Consider the following 25,956-nt stretch of genomic DNA (forward strand, 5'->3'; position numbering starts at 1 on the left):
GCTAACTTCTCTGGACTAAAATGGAGCGAAGCAAAGTGGAAAGTTAATGAAAAACGTGGACACTTCTTCCAAACTAAAGAGAAGAGAGACCATCAGTTATCAGTGCTCATATCTTCATATTAGAAGAGTGCAGTGCTGAACTGGCCTGCCTGTACTTCAGATCTTTCACCACCTGAGAACATCTGGAGCATCATGAAATCAGAAATACGACAAAGACCCGGAACTGCTGAGCAGCTAGAATCCAGCTTTCTGGAGCTGCCAAATTCAAAATGATTTTTTTTTTAAATGGTGTTTTCTCAGGGTTTGTGATTTGCAAATCATTGCATTTTGATTTCATTCCTGCTTCCTTTTTCCCTTTGTCATTCCTGGGCGCAGCTTTGTTTGTGTTGTGTTTTTAATAGAGATGGCACGATACCACTTTTTTATGTACGATACCGATACCGATATCATAAATTTGGATATCTGCCGATACCGATATGAATCCGATATAATGTGTTTTTTTTTTTTAATCAATAAAACTGTTTTTTTAATATCTTGCTGCATTTTGTATAAGTTCATACTCAAGTTTAAATAAACAACAACACTAAAGCTATTCTGTTATACCTGTATGTAAAAAAAAAAAAATACACTGCGCCCAAAATATTTCATAGTTCAGCAACACTGATCAATCTAATAAACTTAAACCTGCTCCATCCTCCCTATTCTGGTATTTTAAAGAGTACTTAGCAGAAATATTAAGCAACCTAACTAATAGGGTTGCAAAATTCAGCAAAAAAAATAGGAACCACCCCCACCCTCCACCTCATGATGCTTAATCGACGTAATCAACTTTAATTTGATGCAGGGCGAAAAAAAATGCACAGAAATAAATTATTTTTCAAGAATAATTAAATAGATTCAACATCTTTCTTCAACAGAATTGCAGACTGCACAGATGGTACCTTCCCAAAGGAAAAGTATTATAGCTTACTAGGGTATATAGACTTAACAGTTACTATATACAGTAATGGACTTCTATACATTTTACATCAGATTAAAACTTTGGGTGTAAGATTCAGATAATTATTTATTAAAAGCTAGACATTTTAAATGAGAATAAGAAAGAAAAGTATGTCTTTGTGCCCCCTTTTCCCTGTTCATGCCCTATCGGCCCCCCTGGCTAAACTTTGCTAGATCCGCCCCTGCACAGTTACCAGCCGTCAGCTACGTGAAAAGGATCCTGGTGTGAAAGTAATATTAAATAAATTCTAACAACAGCTTATCAAGCTTAAACGTGCTGCTGTTGTTCAGCCGCTGGTTTCCTCTTTCTGGTGAGAAGTGGGCCAAAAACAAAGAAGAGAGACGGACTCGCGACAAAAAAGCCGATCAGCTGATCATTGATCAGTTTCATGATTGAAGTAGCGGCAGGAGAGGGAGAGAGAGAGAGAGAGGCAGTCGCTCCATATATTGGTTGTTAAGCTTAATGCGGGAATGCTTTACAAACATTCAGAGATGAACTTACACATTTGCTTTACTTCTCTCTGGGATAACTTCCTCGGAGATGAAATGCTGATTTGGTAGCGAGGCTACAAATACACACAGCCGCTCTATCACTTGAGGCATACTGCTGCAACGTGCTACGGTTATGAGCCGAGTTATGCCGTGTTGCAAGTTTTGTGAGATGCTTTTTTGATATTTAATGGATCGGATTACATTTTTTATTTCTCGCTGATATCCGATCCAGTAATTTAGGTCAGTATCAGACCGATACTGATACGTAATATCGGATTGGTCCATCTCTAGTTTTTAACATCTTTTCCATGTGGGTGTCCAAATAGTTGTAAATTCTGTGAAAAGGGGTGGATGTTAATCTAATGTAATACCCACCCCAAACCCTACCACCATTACTGCTTCCTGTACTCACATCATTTTTATATCAATATACTGAAAATCTTTACATTTGTAAGTGAAACATGGTGTGTTAGCACTGCACTCTATACTGTTTACCAGCCTCTTACAGAATCACAAAGAGCCTTTGTATTAGAGATGGACCGATCCGATATTACCTATCGGTATCGGTCCGATACTGACGTAATTACTGGATCGGATATCAGCGAGAAATAAAAAATGTAATCCGATCCATTAAATATCAAAAAAGCACCTCACAAAACTTGCGACACGGAGTAACTCGGCTCATAACCGTAGCACGTTGCAGCAGTATGCGTCATGTGATAGAGCGGCTGTGTGTATTTGTAGCCTCGCTACCAAACCAGCATTTCATCTCCGAGGAAGTTATCCCAGAGAGAAGTAAAGCAAGTGTGCAAGTTCACCTCTGAATGTTTGTAAAGCATTCCCGCATTAAGCTTAACAACCGATATATGGAGCGACTGCCTCTCTCTCTCTCTCCCTCTCCTGCCGCTACTTCAATCATGAAACTGCTTAACGATCAGCTGATCGGCTTTTTTGTGCAAGTCCGTCTCTCTTCTTTGTTTTTGGTCCACTTTGCACCAGAAAGAGGAAACCAGCGGCTGAACAACAGCAGCACGTTTAACCTTAATAAGCTGTTGTTAGAATTTATTTAATATTACTTTCTACACCAGGATCCTTTTCACGTAGCTGACGGCTGGTAACTGTGCAGGGGCGGATCTAGCAAAGTTTAGCCAGGGGCCGATAGGGCATGAACAGGGAAAAGGGGCACAAAGACATACTTTTCTTTCTTATTCTCATTTAAAACGTCTAGCTTTTAATAAATAATTATCTGAATCTTACACCCAAAGTTTTAATCTGATGTAAAATGTATAGAAGTCCATTACTGTATATAGTAACTGTTAAGTCTAATATACCCTAGTAAGCTATAGTACTTTTCCTTTGGGAAGATACCATCTGTGCAGTCTGCAATTCTGTTGAAGAAAGATGTTGAATCTATTTAATTATTCTTGAAAAATAATTTATTTCTGTGCATTTTTTTTCGCCCTGCATCAAATTAAAGTTGATTACGTCGATTAAGCATCATGAGGTGGAGGGTGGGGGGTGGTTCCCTATTTTTTTTTGCTGGGAATTTGCAACCCTATTAGTTAGGTTGCTTAATATTTCTGCTAAGTACTCTTTAAAATACCAGAATAGGGAGGATGGAGTAGGTTTAAGTTAGGTTTTAAGTTAGGTAAGGTTTATTAGATTGATCAGTGTTGCTGAACTATGAAATATTTTGGGCGCAGTGTATTTTTTACATACAGGTATAACAGAATAGCTTTAGTGTTGTTGTTTATTTAAACTTGAGTATGAACTTATACAAAATGCAGCAAGATATTAAAAAAACAGTTTTATTGATTAAAAAAACACACTATATCGGATTCATATCGGTATCGGCAGATATCCAAATTTATGATATCGGTATCAGTATCGGACATAAAAAAGTGGTATCGTGCCATCTCTACTTTGTATCCTAAAAATATTCAGATGGGTAATAATCAGCTCACTGTGCTGAGTACAACCTTATGCCGTAAGGCTATTGAAGAGACCTTTGTGTGAATTCAGCTCGGGCTGAATTCACTCGGGCCCCCCCCCCACACACACAAAAAACCTGAAAATAACCAGTAAATGCAGGTATGATAAATATAATATAAACTAACAGAAATAAATTAAGTACATTAAAAAAACTCTTCAAATAGAATAAGAAGATCTGATGTCATGATACCACTCTGTGCTGGAAAAATACAACTGGAGTAATTTTTCTCAAAGGAAACAACACAAGCATGAATAATCTAACCTCATGGCATCCCACTCATTCAGCCGTGTGTGTCTGTGTGAGATCTCACTGAGCTGGAGGTCACATGTGTCGCTCACGTTTTTCCCGCCAGCGCTCTGCACAGAAGCTGCACAATGAAAGGAAAAAGAGACTGAGACAGATTCCACACGGAGATGGTTAATTAAAGAAAAAAATCACAATGTGATTAAATTCACGGTACAGGAAATATTACCAGCTCTGACTGAGTCTGTCTGTCGTGTCTGTCTGACTAATTAGGCAATGTTAAGCAGTCAAAATTAATATTTCTGTTAAATACCCACCATTCTTGGCCTGGCCTTTATACTCAACCCTAGAGGTATATGCATTTCAGCTCTGAGTTTTATTTTTATAACGCCAACATTTGCTCCAAGGCGTTTTATACTGTAAGGTAAAGACCCTACCATAATGAAGAGGAAAGCCCCCAAAATCAACCCCCAATAAGCAAGCACTTGGTGACAGTGGGAAGGAAAAACTCCCTGTGATGAACCTCCGGCAAGTCTCAGATGAACGTAGACACTGTGACCAAGACTACATCTTGTTACTGGAACCAGAAGTACCACAGGAGTACCAGGAGTAGTTGGCTAATGCTAGCCTGCTTGGTTGGCTGTACTGTGTCGATGGGCTGGAATTTCCTTCTTTGGATGGTCTGTTAGTACGATTTGCTGCCCAGCAGCCATATTATTGATCAGATAATCGCATTGAAAGGGCTCCAAGAGTACAAATGCAATCCACAGGTCCAGTACAGGGATTCCAGTTAGCTGAGCTGAAGCCTAACATACAGACAGCAGCTACACCCACCTGGGTCGTGATCCTCCTGTCAGTCAAAGAGGCCATGCCCCTAACTCAAATTTCCAGATGGATAAGCTATAAAAAATTTGAAAGGGAGGGATCTGTCCACAGAAACCAACTTGTTTCTGTCAGGCTGTAAACATGTTTATTTCTGCTGTAGAGAGTCTGGTCTATGGAAGCCTGTTTCCGCCACAAAAAAAAGTATCCATAACTCGAAATTTCGAGTTATCTTTCTCGAACTTTCGAGAAAAGTTGCTCGAAATTTTGAATTTGCTCAAAATTTTGAGTTAATAACTCGAAATTTCGAGTTAGCGCTGCCAATCAGTAATCTACGTGAATGACATCATTTCCTTGTTACCCGGAAGTTGAACCCTCAGCTACAAATTCTACAGCTAAGCTTACCAGTATTACAGCCAGTCATGAATGCACAAATTGCTGATTATTTTCAGTGTGGCTTCACAAATGATGAAATCCTTGTGTTATTAGCTGAATCACATGGCAACAAACGTACTCTCAAAAGTGCCAATTTGTTGTGATCCGGTTTTGAGTGGACATTCCACGTAGATTACTGATTGGCAGAGCTAACTCGAAATTTTGAGTTTATTTTTCTAAAAATTTCGAGTTAATAAATCGAAATTTCAAGAAGGATAACTCAAACTTTCGAGTTATTGGGCCTTTTTTTTTTTTTTTTTTTAAGTGGCGGAAACGGGCTTCCATATATTTCACTGTTCAAGCCTCTGGTGGACATTAGGGGAACTGCAGCTTTTTGATACTTGAGGGTTAATTTTATGTGCATTGAGGTTGCCACTTAATGATAAACCATTTATTGTTTAACTAAATGGTAACCTACTTATTTATAGGGCAGCAACCAATCGTTCTCTTTACTGATTCACATCATGATTATTTTATATAATTAATAATAATTTATTCTTTATGTATCACATCAGATCCACTAATAAGACATACAGTATATGATTCTGCAAAATGTGTACTTTTACTTATTTTCCATGGTGTAATGTTTTTTTCTAACTTTTATTTAAGAAAGTTTTCCTAAATGCTTCTTTTAGCAGGACTATAGGAATAACTCCAGCTCACTTAGCTCCCTAAAGAGGACAAAAGTCTGTCAGTTCCTTAGAGGCCACAGTGATGACTTTAATTGGCTTTTCTGTTTATTTACTTAAAATAGCTGCATTACTTTTCTGTTAACCAACTAATCAATTAGCTGCCTAATCGCTGCTGCTCTGATTGATTTTAATGCCCTACTGCCCTTTTTCCCTTTCCTGCTTTTGCTTTTGAGTTTGTTTTTTCCTGCACTTTTTCTTGTTCCTCTTCTCCACCTCTTAAATATTTTTATGTTTTTATTATTTATCTGCACTACTTTAGCCTCCCTCTCTTTCTGATTTTTCTCATTGAACCAAATTTGATTCCCTTCCCATCTGACCGGAGGCTATCAGCTAATTAGTTGTTATTAACATTGTGTGTGTGTGTGTGTGTGTGTGTGTGTGTGTGTGTGTGGGACAGAAATAGCACCTGATCTCGACAGGAAGCACAGCGGGATAATGGCATTACTGGGACAACGGCCAATCAGGTAGCGGGTTGAGCTCTCTCTCCCTCTAAGCCAATGAGAGATCAGGGAATGACAAGCTCAGGAAATGGAGCGAAAAGTCCCTGAGCCCTGACTGCTAGGCTCATCGCCTGACTCTGTGTATGTGTCTCTTCATTCAGTGAAAAGCTTCCTGTGGCGGACGGCGAGGATCAACAATGTTTGCATGTTTGCTCGGTAAGGTTGTGTAGGTGTTGGTGGTGGTTTGCTGGTTTTTTTCTCTTTCACTGACATCCATCTAAGACTGCAGCTGCTTCTGAGGATGATCTTCGGTGAGCTTCTTTCTGTATTTGACCGTTTCTCTGTTTAACTTTCACTCAGCTGATGAGTCGTTCTTCACATTGAAACAGTTTGTCAATGATCTGAAGATATTTAGTTCACTGGGTGACCGTTTCAGGCATTTTAAAGCACTGAGGAAAATGAAGTGGTTCTTATTGAGAACTTTTTAATTTGTTAATATCAGAACTTTTACAATTTTGAAGATTCATCTTTTTCTTCTTGCTTTTTCTGGTTATTTGAGCCAGTAAGAGTTTTGAGATTTTCAGCCTATGACGTTAAGTCTCAGCAAACTGTTCTAAGAAACATTTTATTTTGATTACTGTTTAAACATCTTAAATCTGAGATTTTTCATTTTGCATAGCCATTCACGTCAGAAAACTGAATACTTTGGTTTGTCAGCAGGTGAAGCTGATTTCTGAGGCATAAATATGGTGGTTTCTTTGACATTTTTTAAACAAACAGGTTTGTTTTGTATCGTTGATTCTGTTTTTTTGTGGTGACTCGAGCTTCGTAGGCTTCTAATTTTCTTTATCATCTATGACTAAACATCTGGTTTGGTTTGTCAGTTGGTGAAAGTTAAATGAGTTTCAATTTCTCATTGACAACAAACTGCTTTAATTTGAACTGTTTTTGGTATTTTTCACAGTTTGCTCACCTTCATAGAGCAGACATCAGTTGGTTAGTGGCGTCCAGTTCTGCAGTAGTGGGTTACGTGTTTGTGTTTTTGTGTCTCTCGAGCAGTTTAAGACGTTTGTTTAACAGAACGAGATGCAACCAGACGCAGTTGGATAATAACATCAGCTGTGTGCCTCTGCTTTTTGTTCCTCATATTGAATTAAGTGGCAGCAGAACATGTTGTTGTTGTAGCCATTAGTAAACAACCTCCCACATGCGCACACACACACAAGTGCGCACACACACACAAGTGCGCACACACACACAAGCGCGCGCACACACACAAGCGCGCACACACACACACACACACAAGCACGCACGCACGCACACACACAAGGACGCACAGTGTGATGTTAGGGCGGCAGCAGCAGTTAGGAGTGCGTTCAGCTTGTCGCTCTCTGCAGTGTCTCAGCACAGGTGTGAGATGACAAAGACAGCAGTATTTTTTTTTGCCTGCATAGTCAAACTGATCCACAGCACACAAAGCCCCGCCGGCCCCACCGTCCCTACTGAAGTAGCTCAGGTCTGCCCACTAAAGCTCCCTCTATAAACTGCTGTTAACTGAGTCGACTGCATCTATCTGTAACGTTTGCAAATGATTACAACTGGAGATGATCACTGAGGGATCTGAGAGGATTTGGATTTGATAAGTGGATTTAAAGTCAATAAATCTGAACCTTCACTTCCCTTAAATATAAAGTTTACTTTGAAATGAGAGACTTAAACAAAACAGCTGTTTGTCCGTGTACTCGTCAGTCTTCATCCAAAGAAGCACTTCCTGTTGGCTCTCTCTGCACACAGATTGCAGTAAACTGCAGTGACTCATTAGCGTCTGTCATATCACTTTTTCTGGAAGCTGAGAGGCTTTTGGGTAAACCAGAGAAGCCAAACAGGAGGAGGAGGGTGAGAGCACAGAGAGATAAAATAACAGGATGGGAGATGGAGGGATTTGATCTGTTTGGTGAAGAAGCCACAGAACAAAAATCTCTCCTCTGTAAGGAGAGGCAGGAGATCCAGCATGGTGATTATTTAGGTTTTCTTTTCCAGTTTTATTTGTCGGAGTCGGGACTGATCTTCAGTTCAGTTCTGTCATTCTTTTCATTGATTTGTTTTTTTGAGATTTTTTTGTTTGTTTGTTTTTTTGCTTTTTATTGTTATTGTACTGTTGCACCCAATGTGACCCAGTGTCCTATATTGAGATTCACAGCCAGCTAAACTCTCTCTTGCATCACTTCCTCCAAGGAACAGGCGCGTGTTGTATTTGGACAGGATTTAATGCAAAAAAGTGTGAAACTGAAATGATACAGAATAAAGAAATGTCACATAAACATTAGCTTGGGTTGAACTTATGTGGACATATAAAACACATCAAACGTTTCCAAATCACTTCAAAAATGTCATATACCCTGTCTTAAAGGTAAACACAATTAATAAACTTACTCATATTGCCACTCAAAGGGATTTAACGGAGTGGATGTCTTTGGATCAGAAAAAACACACCATGGCTGTGTCCCAATTCAGGGTCTGCACGCTTGAAGTACGCATTTTAAATGCGATTACGTCACCGCCACGCGACGACAGCTGTCCCAATTCGAAGTGTACTTCAAATGCATACTCCAAATGCACCGTCGATTTCCCCAAATATCAAGCGTGGTCCGGTGCACGCTTCGTGGTCCCATATATCCCACAATTCATAGCGCGGCGGTGGGTGTGGATAATTTTGACGCAAAATACGGCAGAAGGGAGCGGCCGAAGAGTGAACTATCAAAAGTAAGTACTGAATATGATGTCACTTATTTATGTGCAAATGTTTAATAACGAAGAACATTAAAACATTACTGTTGGCCACATGACGGCAAAGTTGTGTGACATTAGTGATGTTTGTACTTTCAGCGTTAACTTGGTTTTAAAGCCTCTCCATCCATCCATCCATAAAATATAGTCGACCTTATCTTACAGAGAATGTGATGATTTTATGGATAATTAAAGTCAGTCATATATCCACAAACACAACAAGCTGAAAGTCAGTGATGCTGCTCGGTTTGCAGTCCTGAATATGACGGCACAAGCAGGATTCACTGCACTGTTAATGTTAGCTATGTTATATTGCTGCCTCTGTTCGGTGGTGTCGAGCCAAACGGACTTTAACGTGTGTTTGAACGAGCTGACGGTTCACTCGTTAAGCTGAAAGAAAGATGCTTTAATCACAGGAGTCACACATGTGTCCACTGTACCATCTGGGAACTCTTCTTGTTTAGCACTCGTAATAACACAAACACTAAATCCTCCTTCTCTTGTGCTGTTTTGTAGCAGTGTGTACACCTGAGACTGTCACCTGTCTGCCTGTCCTGCACTCTCTCTCTGTTTCTTTCTCTCTGATTGTGGAATAAAAGTATGAACATGTATTTATAAGTTACACTTGTGTTTGAATCCTGCAGCTTATCACACATTTGATTTCCATGTGTGACAACTGCAAGTGTCCAGAGTGAGGACAGACTGAGGGACCCACTGCTGCACATCATCTGTGAGGCTTTGCACCCCTGATGATCCACCAGGACAAACTCAGCAGTGTGTGAGGAAGAGGAGGAGGAAGAGCCAGCAGCAGCTGACAGATGGAGAGAATAGACAGACTGTTCCCTGTTTGTGAAGGACTGCTAGGAAAGTTTAACATAACTAATTGTCTGTCCTGAATCAGTCTTATTAGGTAATGTTCAAATAATGTTATCATTCCAGTGTTTTCAGCGTGGGAGAAAGTACTCAGGGCCTTCAAGTTACACACTATGAAAGGCAGCAACAAGTTTAATATTCAGAAACCTAAAGTATGTATCAGCAGCAGAATGGAGCTAAAAATAAATGTTTGTTTCAGTTCTATGAAGCTTTGAGTATTTGTGATTAGTAGTACTGCTGTGTTTGTTGCATCATATTGCTGTAATTGTTTATATGCTTTATATATTCTGAGGTAAGTTGATCTATAGTGTTACATCATATTCTATAAGGATGTTATGTGTTTGTATACTTTCTGCCCAGTTTGACCCATTTAGCAGAAGTCAGCCTGTTTAAGGCTCTAATATCTATTCTGTATGACTTAAAGCAGTTATGACATGGTATGATTTTCTCACCCAATAAAGGAATATTTAATATATCAGTCTGATCTTCATTCTATCAGACACAGTTTTCACAGCTCATACATTTTCCTTTTTACACATGTACGTAAGCATTGAGCCAAATTTCCCACCTGCTTCACGTTGTCCTCCCATCAGTGCAAAACTGTCATGACATGTTTTTGGTCTCTTTGTGTTAGACGGCTGCACCCGTGTTCTCAGAACCTGGGGTTACAGTATGTAACCGACAGGCTTCAGGCCTTGGACTGGTCGTGGACTCACTGTAAAGCTCCAGTGTTGGCGTTTTTGTTTTTTGCATGACTTTTTTGATATTTGCTGTTTGATATTTTTGGCTAGATTTAATATACTAGCCTAGCACAGCTGGATCAGTAGAGTTTTTTGGCTGCTATGACTTTTGGGGTTATCAGGCAAATATGTCCATAAAATATAGTTTTACAGTTTCTAGAATTTTACTCACCAAAACTAGATTCTTCAGATGGTTTGTTGGTACAATAATTATACGTCTAAGCAGAGGGCAGCTATGTTTTTTTCTGTTGTTGTTGTTGTTGTTGTTGTTCTTGTTGTTTTTTGGTTTTTTAGGTGAGATGATTGCATTAAAAGACACAAACGCGTACGGTTTAGGCCTTACCGCATGACTTTCAGAAGAGTTATAACAAATTCAAGCATTGCACACGTTTGGAAACAGCATCCAGCAGACATCAGGCAGTCTGTGATGGCTGAGGCTGATTTTTGGCCTGCTATGAATTCCTACTGAATGATGCAAAAATTTAGTTTCTTTTAAATAAATGGAGCATTGCTTTAATTTTTTTTGTGTCATAATTATCCTAAGAATACACAGATCAGCTGAAAGGCTAAACTGGGGGAAGTAATCTCTCTCTCTCCCTCTCTCTCTCAGTACCTGGCTGTGGATGTGAGAAGGCTGAACGTCAGTCTTCTTCGGTGGTTTCGGGAAGGTGTAGCGGCGGCGCTGGGCGTTCCTGTGGGGCACGTCCACATCAACCAGCTGAATGTAAGATGCCAGTAGATCACCCGCTGCTCATCCGCTGTTCACTTGACTGCCTGACTGACAGAAATCTCTTACAGGAGGAGAAGAATGGCATCGAGCTGTTTGTGTCCTCCGATAGGCTGGGGATCTCCGAGCCCCGCCCCGCCGAGGAGGTCATCCAATCACTGAACGTCAGGGTGCTTCATCGCCACCTGGGACACTTTGGCATCACCGAGGTCTCCACTGAGGTGTGTGCATGTGTGTTTCAAGTTAAGCATCCCCATTAGTTGCCATGGAGACAGACAGGGAGGATGGATTGAGATTATTAGAGTCCAGAGCGCCGCTCTTGAAAGTTTAATAGAACTATTAAAGCGCCATCGATCAGCCAGAGGAGGAGCGGAGCAGCTTTATACGTTAAGTTAATATTATCGCTCACAGTCGCAGCTGTGACTAACGCAGTTCTTCTGTGGTGATATTACAGCAACAAATCAGAAACTTCTCACAGGTGTCAGTGAGAAGCAGATGCCCACAAATCAGGCTGCATTAAAGGAGTAATCCACCAAAAATCTGTTTTTGAATATCAAAGGCTCCCAGACTTCTAACTGCAGTGACAACATTCTGAATGGCAGCTCCTATAATATCTTCTTTATGGTGATCTTTAAAGTACTGTGCAAAAATCTTGAGCCACTGTTTTGGAAAACGTGCTACCAAAAATATATAAAACAAAACCAGAGTCTGTAAATCTAACAAGCTTCAAAGTCAATGTCAGGTATAAATGCAGCTTAACGCTGTAAAATTGCTGTGAAGAACAAAAACTGTGTTCACATATTTTGGAGGAATAGCTTCAATAATTTTGTGGAAGGTTTTTGAAATCGAATATTCTCAGGAAGTACGAGCTGGCAGATGCAGGCCTGTTGGGAAATATTAGATCATGATGGACTGAAAAACGTCTTCAGATCCGCCTCCCACCTTCATAGCCTAACACAGACCACGAGGAGGTCATAAAGCAAATCCTGAACAGATGATCACAAACTGGATTTTAAATTTCGTTTCCTCTGTAGAAAAACGTCCTTCAGGGCGAGCAGAGGGACCACGTGTGGAGCAGAGAAGACTTTTATGCTGTCGTCCTCTTCTTCACTGTATTCGTCATCGTCATCACCTGCTTGATGGTAAATGTGTGTTTTTTGTTTTTTGTGTGTTTGTTTTAAAAACTCGTCCTATATATCCCACAGTGAAAGAAGATTTGCTAATCTAATTAGTTGATGTTGCCGCACCAAAAAGAAAAATCTGGATTCACAATCCTCAGCTGCCACATCAGAAAATCCAATCAACCAGTTAACAAGATCTCCTTCAAGCACTTTGACTTACATGTAATTAGGTCAGAGAGTTACTGAAGAACATATGAAGCCTTCAAGTAAATAAACATAAATGAATTCTCCAAGAAGAAAGAAAGAAAGAAAACAAATTCATGAATAATTACATTTTGAAAAAATTACAAACAAAAGAGTCAAACAAAACTTAATAAAAAATATTAAATAAGATTACAAAGTCACTCCCCAAAATACAAAAAGAAAATAAAAAGTTATAAAAAACAAACAAACAAAAATGTAAATTAATAGATCTTTTTAGAATGGCAAAAAAATATTAATAGACCCCAAATAGAAAGAAGAAACAAATAAAATCTCATAATCATATGAATATGAACAACAAATAATTTTTAAAGCAAACACAAAATAGTCACTAATATTTAAAAGTTGCAGCGTCACATCTTGTCCACATGAAGGAGCACCTGCACACACAAACCTCCGCATGCCTCGGCCTCTTTGTATTCTGTTAAATTCTCCTTTTTTTCTCCTTTTCCTTTTCTACAATGTTCCAATATTCACAGGTTTAGCAGATTTATGTCAGATCTAAACAGAACAAAAACAGAAAAAAAACCCCCGGAATTAAAACCTGTTAAAATATTTTATTTAAAAACAAAAAAGAAAGAAAAAATGTTTCTTTCCTCTGGACATAGCTGGACTGGCCATCGGGCATACCGGGCATTTGCCCGGTGGGCCGCTGGCGATTTTTTGTTTTTATGGGCCGATGGATTTTTTTTTTTTTTTTTTTTTTTTTGGAAGGGTATATATAATGAAATGTGCTGGATTGGCCAATTGGTCATGATCGACTCTGGGCTGGACCAATTACAGCCGAGGAGGCCGGATGCACCTTCCCCCTTGTTTAGCAATCTTATAGACGAACTAAAGAAAATGGAGAACAAAAAAAGGAAAGGAGGTGTTTATGAAAATATCACTAAATCTGTCATTTATTAATTTTAATATTAATTAATGATCATGTCTCACCTCTAGTGTTCTTGGTCTTAATTTAAGGTTTTTCCTATAGCGATTGACAGATCACGTGACTTTCGCGCATTGCATGCCGGGAATTCGAGGCAAAACAATCCAAGTACCGCATCAAATGCAAGCATTTGCAGCACCATAAAACGTTCATTCTCCGGTTCCAATACCTTCTTGGTTTTTCTTTGCCGCACAAAAAAGGAAGGTACAAAACTAAGGAGAACAATGCCGGTCCGTACAAAGACAGACTCGACGAAAAGGCAAAGAAAAGATACAAGGAAAAAAATCAAAGGAGTGAAAGGGTCAGACCCTTATGAGCACACAGAGTGGACAAAAGACGATAGCGTGCTGCCCAACTTTCACCACACTCAGATTTATAATTATACGGTTCTTGGGTGAGTGCATACACTCATGAAGTTTTTAGTAACTTCAGGTCACTGCAACAAGCCCAGGTACAGTTTACCGATGGATGGGTACAGGACCTTGAAATGCACCGTGTAGAACGAAAGACCATCGTACAAACAAAGGTAAGTTTACCAGTCTCACAAATCGTCGTCATAAATACACATTCGTTAACCGTTTATTAATATAACCTTTGAGCTCAACGGTAATTAATTAGTAGTGGAAATAATTTCTGGTACGCATTACAGAAATGTAGCAGTGACAATAATATTGTATGTTGTAATCGCACTGGACAATTAGTGATACAAAACAACTGTTTTATCCTGTGAATAAAAGTATATGTTTTGTCAATGTACCGTGGTAATAACAGAAGCGAAACGCAATATTCTGTCAGGACAATTCACTATTTATGCACAATAAATAAAGGAGCATAGCGCGACAATTTCTGTTCAGCGCCAGACTTGCTTGTAACCTATATCACCAGTTATGTTAAGAAAAATGACATATTAACTACAACAGAAGACTCACCTTTGTGGGAATGCTTGGAGCAGACTAACATGTGAGCTGGAGTGTTCTGGGACGTTATATTTGGTATATCCAGACCATCCGTCGGCTCTTACTTCAGAAACATGGCTTAAAAATTTCTCTTCAACCACGTAATCCGATAAAAAAAAAAAAACGATCTCTTTACCCCTCGGCTTCCAGTGGCTGTCATGCGACCGGCTATTGCAGTTAATAATACAACAGCTTCTTGCCATTTTTTGTGTTTCTTTTTATCGCTGTGTAACTGAGTTCAATTGAAAGCCTGCGTGCGCTAGTACCTCTTGCCTCAAGTTCCCAGAATCCTTTGCGGTTTTACCTCTGATTGACGTCACATTTTCAATCTCTATCCTGGTGGGCCGGTCTCCAGTCAAAATGCCCGGGCCGATTTTTTGTCCCAGTCCAGCCCTGCCTCTGGACAAATTTTGTTGCTATTCAAGCAGAAACTCACCATTGAACCCTCAAAAGAAACAAAACAATAAATACATTAAAATAAGAATAACATAAAAGGATGAACATAAAATAGAATTAAATTGTAATATATTAAAAATCTAAGAATGCAAATTTCACTTTCAGTATTTGAAAAAGAAACACAGCGGGGAAAATAAAACAATATTTGAATACAATAAATAGAAAATAAAAAATAATGGGAAGATAATTCACAAGTCAACCCAAATATATATTTAAAAATAATAATATTAATATAATAAAGAATTGAAAAAAATATAAAAGTAAGAAACTATATAAAATAAATTAAACACAGTAAACAGAGAATATATAAGAAAATCAGTCAACCAGCACAAAGTAAGAAGAAAAAAGGAAGTGGAAAACTTGATAAAATAATTATGGCCAACAGGAAGGTAAAACAAAAAACTGTCTTTACTCCTAAAAGAAAAAAGAACAAAAGAGAAGAGACTAAAAATGTGCAATGTTAAAAAACCAACAAACCAACAATGTAAATAAATAAATGACATCATCATTTATCTTTAAGTGTATTTATTTTCTAGGAGGTTCCTGTTTTTTTTGTTTTTTGTTTTTTTTTTTTCTTTCTTTTTCCAGCATGCAAATCCTGGATGTTCACATCTGGGATCAGAACATTTTCAGGTTCTTGATCGGAACCAGCTCCATCCTTCACGCTCTGCAGCATCCAAACTTGATCTTTCTTTCTTTTTTTCCTCCAGGTTTTGTACCGACTGAAGGAGAAGGTGCAGGTTTCTGACAGACAGCTGAAAGCTCCGCCCCCTGACCTCCATCTAACCCCGACAGGACCTCCAGACCCCGCCCAGAGGTCAAAGGGCACCAAGGTCACCACCACAAACCCAGTGCTTGTCTAATGCTGGGCATACACTCTGTGATTTTTGGCCCATTTTGAGCAGATTTTTCAGTCGTGCAACCGTTTTGGGGATCGGCCCGAGTTTGGCCTTAATCGTGTGTCGTGCATCGTGTAGTATACATGGGGTAATGAGAAGCGATTAACACCTCACGACCAGCTCCCGATCAACAATCGCAGGGTCGCAAGAAAATCAAACCTGTTTGAAATCCTGTCGGCCCTCGTGAGGGTGTCAACCCAGCCTCTCACAATGCGAACGCGCAAACAGAAATGGAAGCAGAACGACGGAGTAGCAGGGCAGTGCAGCGTGTGATCTGGACACAAGTGATGGAGGCACAACTTGTAGAACTTTGGCATCGGGCTGGATAGTGTGAGACCCTGCATCGTGACCGACAAGCTTCTAACCCTTGGGATTCAATCGTATAGTTTGAGCAGGAACTGAATAACGCGACTGAAAAAATTGCACAGTGTATGCCCAGCTTAAAACAGCCAGGTGGCTCAGGAATGCAACTTAACGAGTGTGTGTGTTTCAGGTTATCACGTGTGGAAGCATGGTCCAAGCTGAGCTCCTGCCTGCTGTAGCCACACCCATTCCCCAGCAACAGCCAATCGCAGCCTGCCATCGCCTCGGTCCACCTGTCGTCCCTCTGCCAAGGTTGTTTTATTTCGCTACAGACTTTTTCCCATGATGCTTTGGTCATTTCTGTTTGAGTTTTAATAAAGCGATAATCTGATTAAAAATCGGGACTTCTCAGCTGCATAAAATCTGCAGGTGTTCATAATGGGAATGATCTTATGAAGCTCCACAGCTTGCTGCTTTGATAGTTTTTAATCAGTCTAGGCTCAATTTACTCTATTTTCTCCTCATAGCCCCGCCCCCACACCTGTACCAATTATTGGTAGCAAGAACCACACACCCCCACCCAGCGTGACCCCAGTTACAGCCAATAACGAGCTGAAGCCCTGCCCCTCCCCCTTCAGGATGAAACCAGCTGCAGGACTTCAAGAAAGGTAAGAATTTCTTCTGGATTTAAATGTCAGGTTGAAACGACACGGGTACCAAACATGAACATCACACTTTAAGACCTGAACTCTGCTGTTGGACGTGTGCTGAATGTGGTTTGGACTGAAAAAAGAGAGCCCGTCCCTGAAAAAGACTTCACCTTAAATAAAACCAGACTAGTAACTGTAGTAACTGTCACACTGACGTGCGCTCAGTAGAGGTTCAGTACGATTTCACACATATCTACAGTCCGATGTAAAAGCAGCTGGAATCTGGATAAATTAAAATGGGAATTTTTTAATTATAAAATATTGTGAGATCAAAAAGCTACTGAATTTCAAATGGCAATGAAGCCTGTATGTTTTTTTTAATATTCAGATGGAAATGTATCTAATGAGTGCTCACAGTGTTTGTGAGTGGAAGAACGCGCTCCGTGTGTGTGTGTGTGTGTGTGTGTGTGTGTGTGTGTGTGTGTGTGTGTGGAGTAGCGTAACCTCTAACCTGTGATTGTTGGAGCAGGCAGGTGTTGAGCTGTGTACGTGCTCACGATGAGCCTTCGAACAGATGTGCTTACACAAGGTGGAAAGTGTGGTGAAAACATTAAATCCATGATTAGTTTATTTTTTTCAGTCTTCTCATTTCATGGAGTCTTAACATTTACTCTCGCTGTTACTAAAACCTTGGAAGCACAAGAAATGTGTTGGGCAAGTTCGACACAAACTGTGCAAAAAGAAGAAAAACCTCTTTGAAGCTGGGTACCGTCTATTTCCTGATTATAAAATGCAAACACTTTTGTAAACTGTGGCTTTTGATGGTGTTAGCTGCTCTACAGCTGCGATGTTAAATTTTGGATTGAACTGGATTAAGATCTGTTGACTTTGAAAGCTATAGTGTGTGATTCACATCATCTTCAGCCTCCTCAAACCACTCAGTGAGCCCTTGTAGCCTTTGGAGGGAAGCGTTATCATTCTGGAAGAGACCGCTCCCATCAGGATAGAAATGTTGTCGTAGGATAAAAGTGATTTGCAGCAACCCTTCCTTCTAAGGGTACAAGTGGCTTTGGAGGGCACCGCAGAGCGGAGCCAGGAGATCCCCTCGCTATAGGGGTGAAGGGTTCAGCTTTTCCCTTTTAATTTATTGTCTGCCTGTTTATCAGTACCTAAGGCTTGCATTTAGACAGTCACGTAAGTTTCCTCTGTAATCAGTCTGCAGAGTGTGTGTTCATATCTCTCAGAGAGGACTCAGCAGGTCCTTAGGCTGGTGTTTATATGAATAGAGGAGTCTCGTCGGACACACTTCCACACTTGTGTCAGGCTTGGAGCTGTGGGGTGTGTATTGTTAGTTCAGGTTTCCACAGTCATAAATGGATTCTTATGAACGCATTTTTATTCTTGGTCTCGAGTTGAAAGTTTAAAACGACCCCTCTTTGTCCCCTCAGTTCATCCTGTGTGTGCACCGAGACCTCGCTCCAGGAGCTGTCTGGGTCTGATGGAGTTGATAAAGGGCTAGTTCCTGATTATACAGGGCGTCTTTAACCCAAACTATGATGTTTTCTTTCCTTAGACCTAATCAAGTCATTTTCAGCTTACAGTGGAGATTCTTCTGGCTGACAAAGCTGTGATTAATGACACCTTCAACTTCATAATGCAGACTTCTCTCCCGAGTGGAGTGTGATATATTTGGCAAGGCAGGAGTAGGCTCTGGAGTTTCACTGGTTACTTCTCCACTAAATCAGATTCCTTGGCCTGTCTGATGTGAAGTATCTGAAACTCTGAGCCTTGTAAACAAACTAAATGCTGTGGAGGTGAAGTTGGGAGATCCCGAATTACAGAATTTATCAACTCTGAGTGGGACCAAAGAGTCCTGCTGATTACCTCCTCAGCTGCAGCGTGGCATGCCTGCTAGCGGATAACCTCGAAGCGTTCTCCAACAACTAAATCACTTTCTGCGTGGACAGGCGTTTAATATGAATCACCTCGAGTGGAAAGAATTTGCCACCTTACCTTCGAATTATCAGATTACTAATAAATTTAAAGCGATAGGATTGTGAATCCGTGGTCCTGGTGAAGTTTTGGTCTTCTTCTTGTGTTCCCAACCTGTGCCATATAACGTGTACACTTACTTAAACTGACTCACTCTTTTCAACAATTTGTCCCTTTGTTAGATATCATAAATATCTTAATACAAACCTTAAAAGAGTAAAAGCTTGGCAAACATTGGCAGGCGTGCCTAAAGTTTATCTCACATCTTTGGAGGTTTTTATCATTATATTGTGTCAGTAATATGATGATATCATCATCTGTTTTTGCCTTAAAAAGTCACCCTTCGGCACATTAGTTACATAAGACACATTTAGTCGTGAGACGCTTGGATTTGGTTGAGTAAATTAGTTTGACCTCATTTTTCTAAGTCAGACGTGTTGAGAGAACGCCGACTTACATTTTCATACAGTTGCTGTCGCCTTCTGAGTTCCTTCAAACTTGGCTGAGGCTCATTTCCCCCTTAAGTAGTTTCATAACTGAAAAGAAAACATCTTTGCGCGCCTCAGCTTGACGTTGAGCACTTAGGGCTTTATCTGCTGCTCCTAAGTCTTCCGCTAAATCACAGTCAGACCTCGGAGGCCATTTTGTTGTGGTTACATCAGAGCGAGGTAATTAAACGCACAGTGTTCCTTAAGGTAAGAAAAGGAAGGAAGATTTCGGGCTCTGAGTGAGAACAGGATGTTTTTCTCTGTGTCTGTGTCTCACTTGTGTGTCTGTGTGTGCGTTGTCCACTCTGGATGGCAGCCAATCGCCAATCAGACAAATTGGAAGTAGCAGCATCCTGGAGAGGAAACTGGCCGACACGTAGCCAGACGAAGAGAGTCCACCCACATGAACCCCATCAAAGCACACCTTGTCTTCTGTACCTCTCGGCCTTTTGTTCCGACACTTTTGTGACAGAAAATGTCAGAGTTCAGCTCAGCAGCTCTACTCTTTCAACATGAAGTTTGTGTTGGTCATTAATCTGCTGTCAATAAAGAATTTCCTTTGTTTATTTAGGGATTATTACAAGATTCTTGCATAACGTAAAATGCATTGGTTATTTAGCCAGATATTTCTGCGCTGGACAGGAGGGCATCGCTCCATGTTTTAGACAGAAGAACACATGCAGCATGTAGTTAATATCAAGAAAGCAACAACCAGAGATCTGCAAGTAAAACCAAAGTACACAAAGTATGAAAAGTTCCAGTTTGAATTGAAAAGGTTCATCAGGTAATCATGAATTATTAAAAAATAATGTTTTAAAGAGTCTTATAAAACCAGACTTTGATGTCAATAGATGGATGTTTGTCTGTTCATCTGGATGCTGCGTTTTCATCCGGGAAGAAATATTTAATCACTCATCAAAGTAACTTTTTCAGTCAGCTGACTGCGTGTTTCCCTACATTATAAACCATAAAGCTGCATAACAACTGAAACCAGCTCCAGTGCCTGACCATGAGCCACAAGCGCCACTTCATAAACAATTGACATGCAAACTGTGAGGGAGATGGCTGCAGCCCCAGCTTTTTTGGTTGCTGTGACCATTAGGTCCCCTCATTGGTTCAGAGATGTCACCTTTTCATAAAAATGGACGTCCTTGTCAGCCCAGTCAGCCCAGTGCTCCTTCAAGTCCACCATGTGCACATCCTCATCTTGTCATAACTGACTTCGATGTCCTGTTGTACCATCTGCTTAAGCAGAAGTTGTTTGGTTTCCCCGATGTATAATTCAGAGTTCACTTGGCACTTGACTTGAATGTTAGCGAATAAGCTAACATTTCTTGGCTAGCTGTTGATTAGCAAGACTGCAGGAATGGGTCATTGCATTACTTTGTAATTGGCAAATGGTCAGTCGCCAGACAGATCAGATTCCCTGAACGTAAAATAATTGACTATATTTTTGTTATAATGGGAAGGTAACAGTTCATCAAAAAGACTGTCTGTGACTGGGTTTGAGCCCCAGAAGTGATGAATCCTTCTTTGAACCATATATCCTGCTGAGGTTGGCGGTGGTTTCCCCTACGTACGTAAAACCAGATTGTGTGGAGTCATGATGGCGGTATGCAGTGAACAGCAATTAATTATTTTAAAGCAGAATTTTTGGTTTGAAGATGTACAGGAGGAATGAGACTGAGCTTTTAAAGTGAGTGATTTGTCAGATGGAGCAAACCATTTTGAACACGATGACTTCTTTGATGTTGGGTTAGGTGGTTTGTTATCAGCTGGAAGAGCGTCGTCTCCTTATGAAAGCAAGAGTTTGTCAGACCAAACAGAGGTTTTAGTAAGAGCCGAGGTTAAATCACTGCTGTTGTAAAATAAAGTAAACAAATTGTTTTCAACCAGTTTTGATTTTTCTTTGTGTTAAATTATTGTCTGAAGCATTAAGGGGGATTTTTGTTTATCAAAACTCTGAGTCAGGAGAAACCTTAAAATTGACCAACCCAAACTGAAACTCAACCAGCAAACCAGTGAAGTGCAATAAAAATGTAGGAAGGAAGGGAACTCGTTCGCGTGATCAGCCCTTCCATTTTTAACAAAAGCTGTCTTTGTCTCTTCCCTCCCATCCTTCCTCTGCAGACGTGGCTCTAATGTCTCCCTGGTGTTGGACATGTCTGCTCTCGGCGCTGTGGAGCCCCTTAACGTCGCCGTGGTAACCCCCAGGGAGGCAGCGGCCAGGGAGTACCTGCTGTCGGCTGGCCGGCCGCTCACCCGACAACAGCTGCGCGACATCGTTAACAACACCCACAAGCTGCACGCCGAGTTTGCTGTGAGCCCGAATTTCATCCTTTGGTTGGGTTTCTGATGGGACACACTGAAATGTTGAAGGGCTGATTTACATGCAGTAATGCAGTCTTTCATAATGCCCTCAAGTTCATCGATGGAACAGCTTTATAATGAATTTTGGTGCTCTATGTGAGAAAATCTGTGGCAGTTTCCTGTAATGAGAAGAGAAAGGCATTGCATTTTCTTCATTTACATAGATCATTAACTAACCGAGTCAAGTTGAAATAATACTCATGTAAAGTGCATTGTGTTTTAATCTGGGTAAGAAATGTGCCATAAAACTGAAAATTGTCTTCCTCTAATCTCAGGAAATCCCAATGAACTTCATAGATCCCAAGGAGCTGGATATTCCGAATCATGGGACCAAGAACAGATATAAGACCATATTGCCCAGTGAGTATTCTCAGTGTTGCTATGGAGCAGAAATACTTCCAAAACAATCCCAGTCTCTGATTTCCTGTTGAACCAGGAAGTTGTTTTATTATGTAGGCGGGGCTTAGTGTCAAAGGCCAACAACCGCAAGGACAGCTATTATCGCACCTCCCTCTTCCCCATGAGCAGACAGAACAATACATTTTCCTCTGAGCACAGTTTGTTCTCACACTGTCGGCCAGGCACTTATCCTGATTAAGACATTATGTAACACACACACACACACACACACACACACACACACACACACGCACACACACAATATTTTTGGTTTGTGCAGCCGTGCTTTGGGAGGAGGGCGGGGTTATCAATACAGCACTGTTCCTTCCTTCCGACCAATCAAGGGAAAGGAATGCTCACCTAGAGCTGCTGTCAATCAGAGACTTTCCTCTGTTCCACATTCTGTGTTGTTCTTAAATGTGCTCCAAACGTTAAAACATAACCTGCAATAGGACTCTACCAACCCTAGATGTTATAGGTAGATATCCACTGTCATCATATATTGGCTTGTTTAGGACTATACTGAAGCCTCAGCTTTAACCTAAAAATAAGTTTTTAGCCGACATTTCAAACAAATAACAGAGTCAGGTGACCTTATAGGCTGAAGAAGGCGGTTCCACAGTTTGGGAGCTACAGCCTTAAAAGAACGGCCACCTCTGGTTTTAATATGAGAGCGAGGGACACTTAGAAGACCCTGGTTAGGTGATTGGAGAGGTCAGCTGCATTGATAAGGTGTTAGAAGTGATGCATATGAAAAGTGAATTGCAATAATCCAGATGGGAGAAAATTAAAGTACTAAAAGTTCAGGATGATTGACTGACAGTAAAAGTTTGATTTACACAATATTTCTCAGATGAAGGAAACAAGACTAGGTAAACTTTGAGACATGAGTTTCAAAATTCAGGTGCTGATTAAAAGTGATCCTGAGGTTTTTAGCAGCTGATTTGATGTTATTAGCGAGGGGGCCGATGTACTGACTGACTTCCCTACAGAACCGTCTGGGCCGGGCACTAAACTCAGTTTTACCATAAATGGGATGTCGCAAATTAGAATAATGCAAACAGCAGAAAGTTATTTAAACTGTTTGAATTTAGGACCAAAGCTGTTTTTGTATAGGGCTATAAACATTCTACGGGTCTGTAGGAAGAGACAGACCTGAGGCTTTTTGAGCCAGCCTCAACTAATCTACTGTGGCCTATAGAAGATTACATTCAGGTCAAGTCAGTCTAAAATGGGCACGCAAACAAGTCAAAGAATGCAAAGCAGGTTAAAAACTAGTTGGCAGGAGTTTAAAAAACAAAAACAAATGCTTTTCCTCAGCATGTTTTTGAGCCTAATTTAAACTTTTCTCGTTAGTTTTCTCCTTTGTACCTTTCCTTGTGTCCTCATCTCCTGTCCTTGGTATGTTTCCTAGATCATCATTCCAGAGTGATCCTAAAGTCAAAGAGCTCCAACGACCTGCTGAGCACCTACATCAATGCTAACTACATACGGGTGGGTAACAGCACAAACTGCCCTGCAGTCCAAGCAATCGATTTATGAACTAATACTTAACACACTTGTTTTTTTTCATTAATTTTCCTTTTTCTATTCTTAAAAAAAATTCTATTCATTATTTTCCAGACATTTAGCTTTTTGTGTTTTCTTTGCTGTGTCTGTGTTGTTTTGATCGACTTCATCTGTATTTTCATGTTCTTTCTGTAGATCAGTTGCGTAACAACAAATTGTACTCTGAGTATTATTTATTTATTTTTTGCTTGGCTTATTTGTATTTCCTGTTTTTTGTTCTAGCTCTCGGCTGCTGTGTTTATTCTGGGAGACATTTTAGTACTTACTCAGGTTTTGAAAAACTTTTCAGTCCAGTTAATGATGACATTTGTTTTGTTAAATCTTCTCTAAACCTGAGAAAAAACAGCAAGCAGGCTGTCGTTATCACTCATCTGGAATGTAAACAGCCTTTTCTTTTTCTTCTGGCTCCTCATCGAACTACACAGTGAAAGTATTTGCCTGTAGAAGTTTGTAATGTCGCTCTCAGACTTCCAAACAATAGACGGTCTTCCTGTCAGGAAACACCACTGAAACAGTTTAAACTGGCGGACCTCATGAGACAACCGAGGCTGTTTAATTTCTTTGTCCTACTCCGCACACACACACACACACACACACACACACACACACCAAAAATCTTATTCATCCAGAATAAGTAAGCACATCAATTACATGAAAATAACAGCGATTATGAAATGAAACACAGCACTTTTTTTTTTTATTTGAAGCTTAGAAATGAATTATTTTTTTTTTTTGAAGTTCAGCTTGGCAGGGTCTTACTGTTTGTTTGTTTTATTATGTCACCTGGAGTCATTAACACACCATCACCATTTTTTGCTCTCTGCACACATTTAGCTCAAGCTAAAGTATTGTGATAGTTTGGAACTGGCCACATCCTGATCCAGTTATCAGTTATGTCGGTTAAAAACCGACAGCAGCAGGAGCTCCCTGAAATAAAACGAGTTTTTATTCATAAATGCCTTAAAGGCCATGCCAGCGAGAGAACACTGAATCACTGTTCAATTAAACTAGCTCACATACAGCCATGAAAGATTTAACCTGCTGTTTAATGGTGAATACGAGCGAATGGATCAGCTGAATAACTAATTTAAAGTTCTTTATTTCTTTAGCTTAGGCTAATCTACAGTTCTAACATTTTCGTGCCGTTTTTCTTTGTGTAAAAATGGTTTAAATGTAGACAAATGGGTCAAGTATTTTTCTACGTTTTTAAGAACGTATTCCAAAATATAACAGGTTCTTTCTTTGTGCGTCTTCATGAAGTTTTGGGAAATCCTGGTAGATTTTAACTAATGCTGCTGATAGACCCTGGTGGAGGAATACATTCATCATTCTGTGAATGATGCTGACCCTGCTGTGTGATTGGTTCATTCTGCAGGGTTACTTGGGGGACGATAAGGCGTACATCGCCACTCAGGGTCCTATGGTGAACACGGTGAATGACTTCTGGCAAATGGCCTGGCAAGAGGAGTCACCAGTTATTGTCATGATAACCAAACTGAAGGAGAAGAATGAGGTAAGAATCTAAAAAGCAAAGACTGTGGAAGAAAGAGCACATTCTTAATGGCATGGTAGTGTGTTGTGGGCGCTGAGTGTATAGTAACAAAAATGGAGTGATCTGGAAAGTGCTCAGCAGGAGTAAAAGTGAGCTGAAGTTAATGAATGCCGTCTTTGTGCCTGCCTCTGTAGAAGTGTGTTCTGTACTGGCCGGAGAAAAGAGGCATCTATGGGAAGGTAGAAGTGTTGGTGAACAGCATCAGAGAGTGCGAACACTACACCACTCGCAGCCTCACGCTCAAGGTACACGTTGCACAGCAGGGAACGTGTTCTCATCAGAGCTGAGAATCAGAACTAATACGTCATGTATGTTTTCATGTATGCAGTGTGGGAACCAAACCCGCTCTTTGCAGCATTACTGGTACACATCATGGCCTGACCACAAAACCCCGGACTCAGCACTGCCGCTGCTGCAGCTGATGGCTGACGTGGAGACGGACAGACGGGCCGCCACCACCGTGGGACCAGTTATCGTCCACTGCAGGTACTGATAGACTGAATGACAGCGTGACAGTTCTGTTACTAATAAATAATTATTAAATGACTCCCTGCTTGTTTGATCGCAGTGCTGGGATTGGGCGAACGGGATGCTTCATCGCTACGACGATAGGCTGCCGGCAGCTACAGCTGGAAGGAGTGGTGGATGTACTGGGCATCACCTGCCAGCTCCGAGCCGACAGGTAACACACGTGTACTGCTGCAGGTTTTTACTGATGACCTGCGGGTCCTCACTTCCATGATTAAAACAATCCTCTTTGTGGTTG

The 25,956-nt window shown here is 40.5% G+C and overlaps 1 protein-coding gene across 1 annotated transcript in view; it reads left to right on the forward strand.

Moving 5' to 3' along the window:
• Positions 1-25,956, forward strand: part of LOC116313629 (receptor-type tyrosine-protein phosphatase R) — a gene marked incomplete at its 5' end in the record, with an annotated part of 34,804 nt that overhangs the window by 4,256 nt on the left and 4,592 nt on the right. The window contains 13 exons of the mRNA XM_039601346.1: positions 11,127-11,240; positions 11,315-11,464; positions 12,278-12,385; positions 15,679-15,801; positions 16,361-16,482; positions 16,698-16,838; positions 21,431-21,620; positions 21,946-22,030; positions 23,484-23,563; positions 25,014-25,151; positions 25,325-25,435; positions 25,519-25,676; positions 25,759-25,872. Of these exons, the coding sequence (XP_039457280.1) occupies positions 11,127-11,240; positions 11,315-11,464; positions 12,278-12,385; positions 15,679-15,801; positions 16,361-16,482; positions 16,698-16,838; positions 21,431-21,620; positions 21,946-22,030; positions 23,484-23,563; positions 25,014-25,151; positions 25,325-25,435; positions 25,519-25,676; positions 25,759-25,872 (1,634 nt within the window). The remainder of the gene's footprint in view (positions 1-11,126; positions 11,241-11,314; positions 11,465-12,277; positions 12,386-15,678; positions 15,802-16,360; positions 16,483-16,697; positions 16,839-21,430; positions 21,621-21,945; positions 22,031-23,483; positions 23,564-25,013; positions 25,152-25,324; positions 25,436-25,518; positions 25,677-25,758; positions 25,873-25,956) is intronic.

The sequence above is a fragment of the Oreochromis aureus genome, linkage group 17 (assembly GCF_013358895.1).
Source record: "Oreochromis aureus strain Israel breed Guangdong linkage group 17, ZZ_aureus, whole genome shotgun sequence".
In the NCBI taxonomy this organism is placed as follows: Eukaryota; Metazoa; Chordata; class Actinopteri; order Cichliformes; family Cichlidae; genus Oreochromis; species Oreochromis aureus.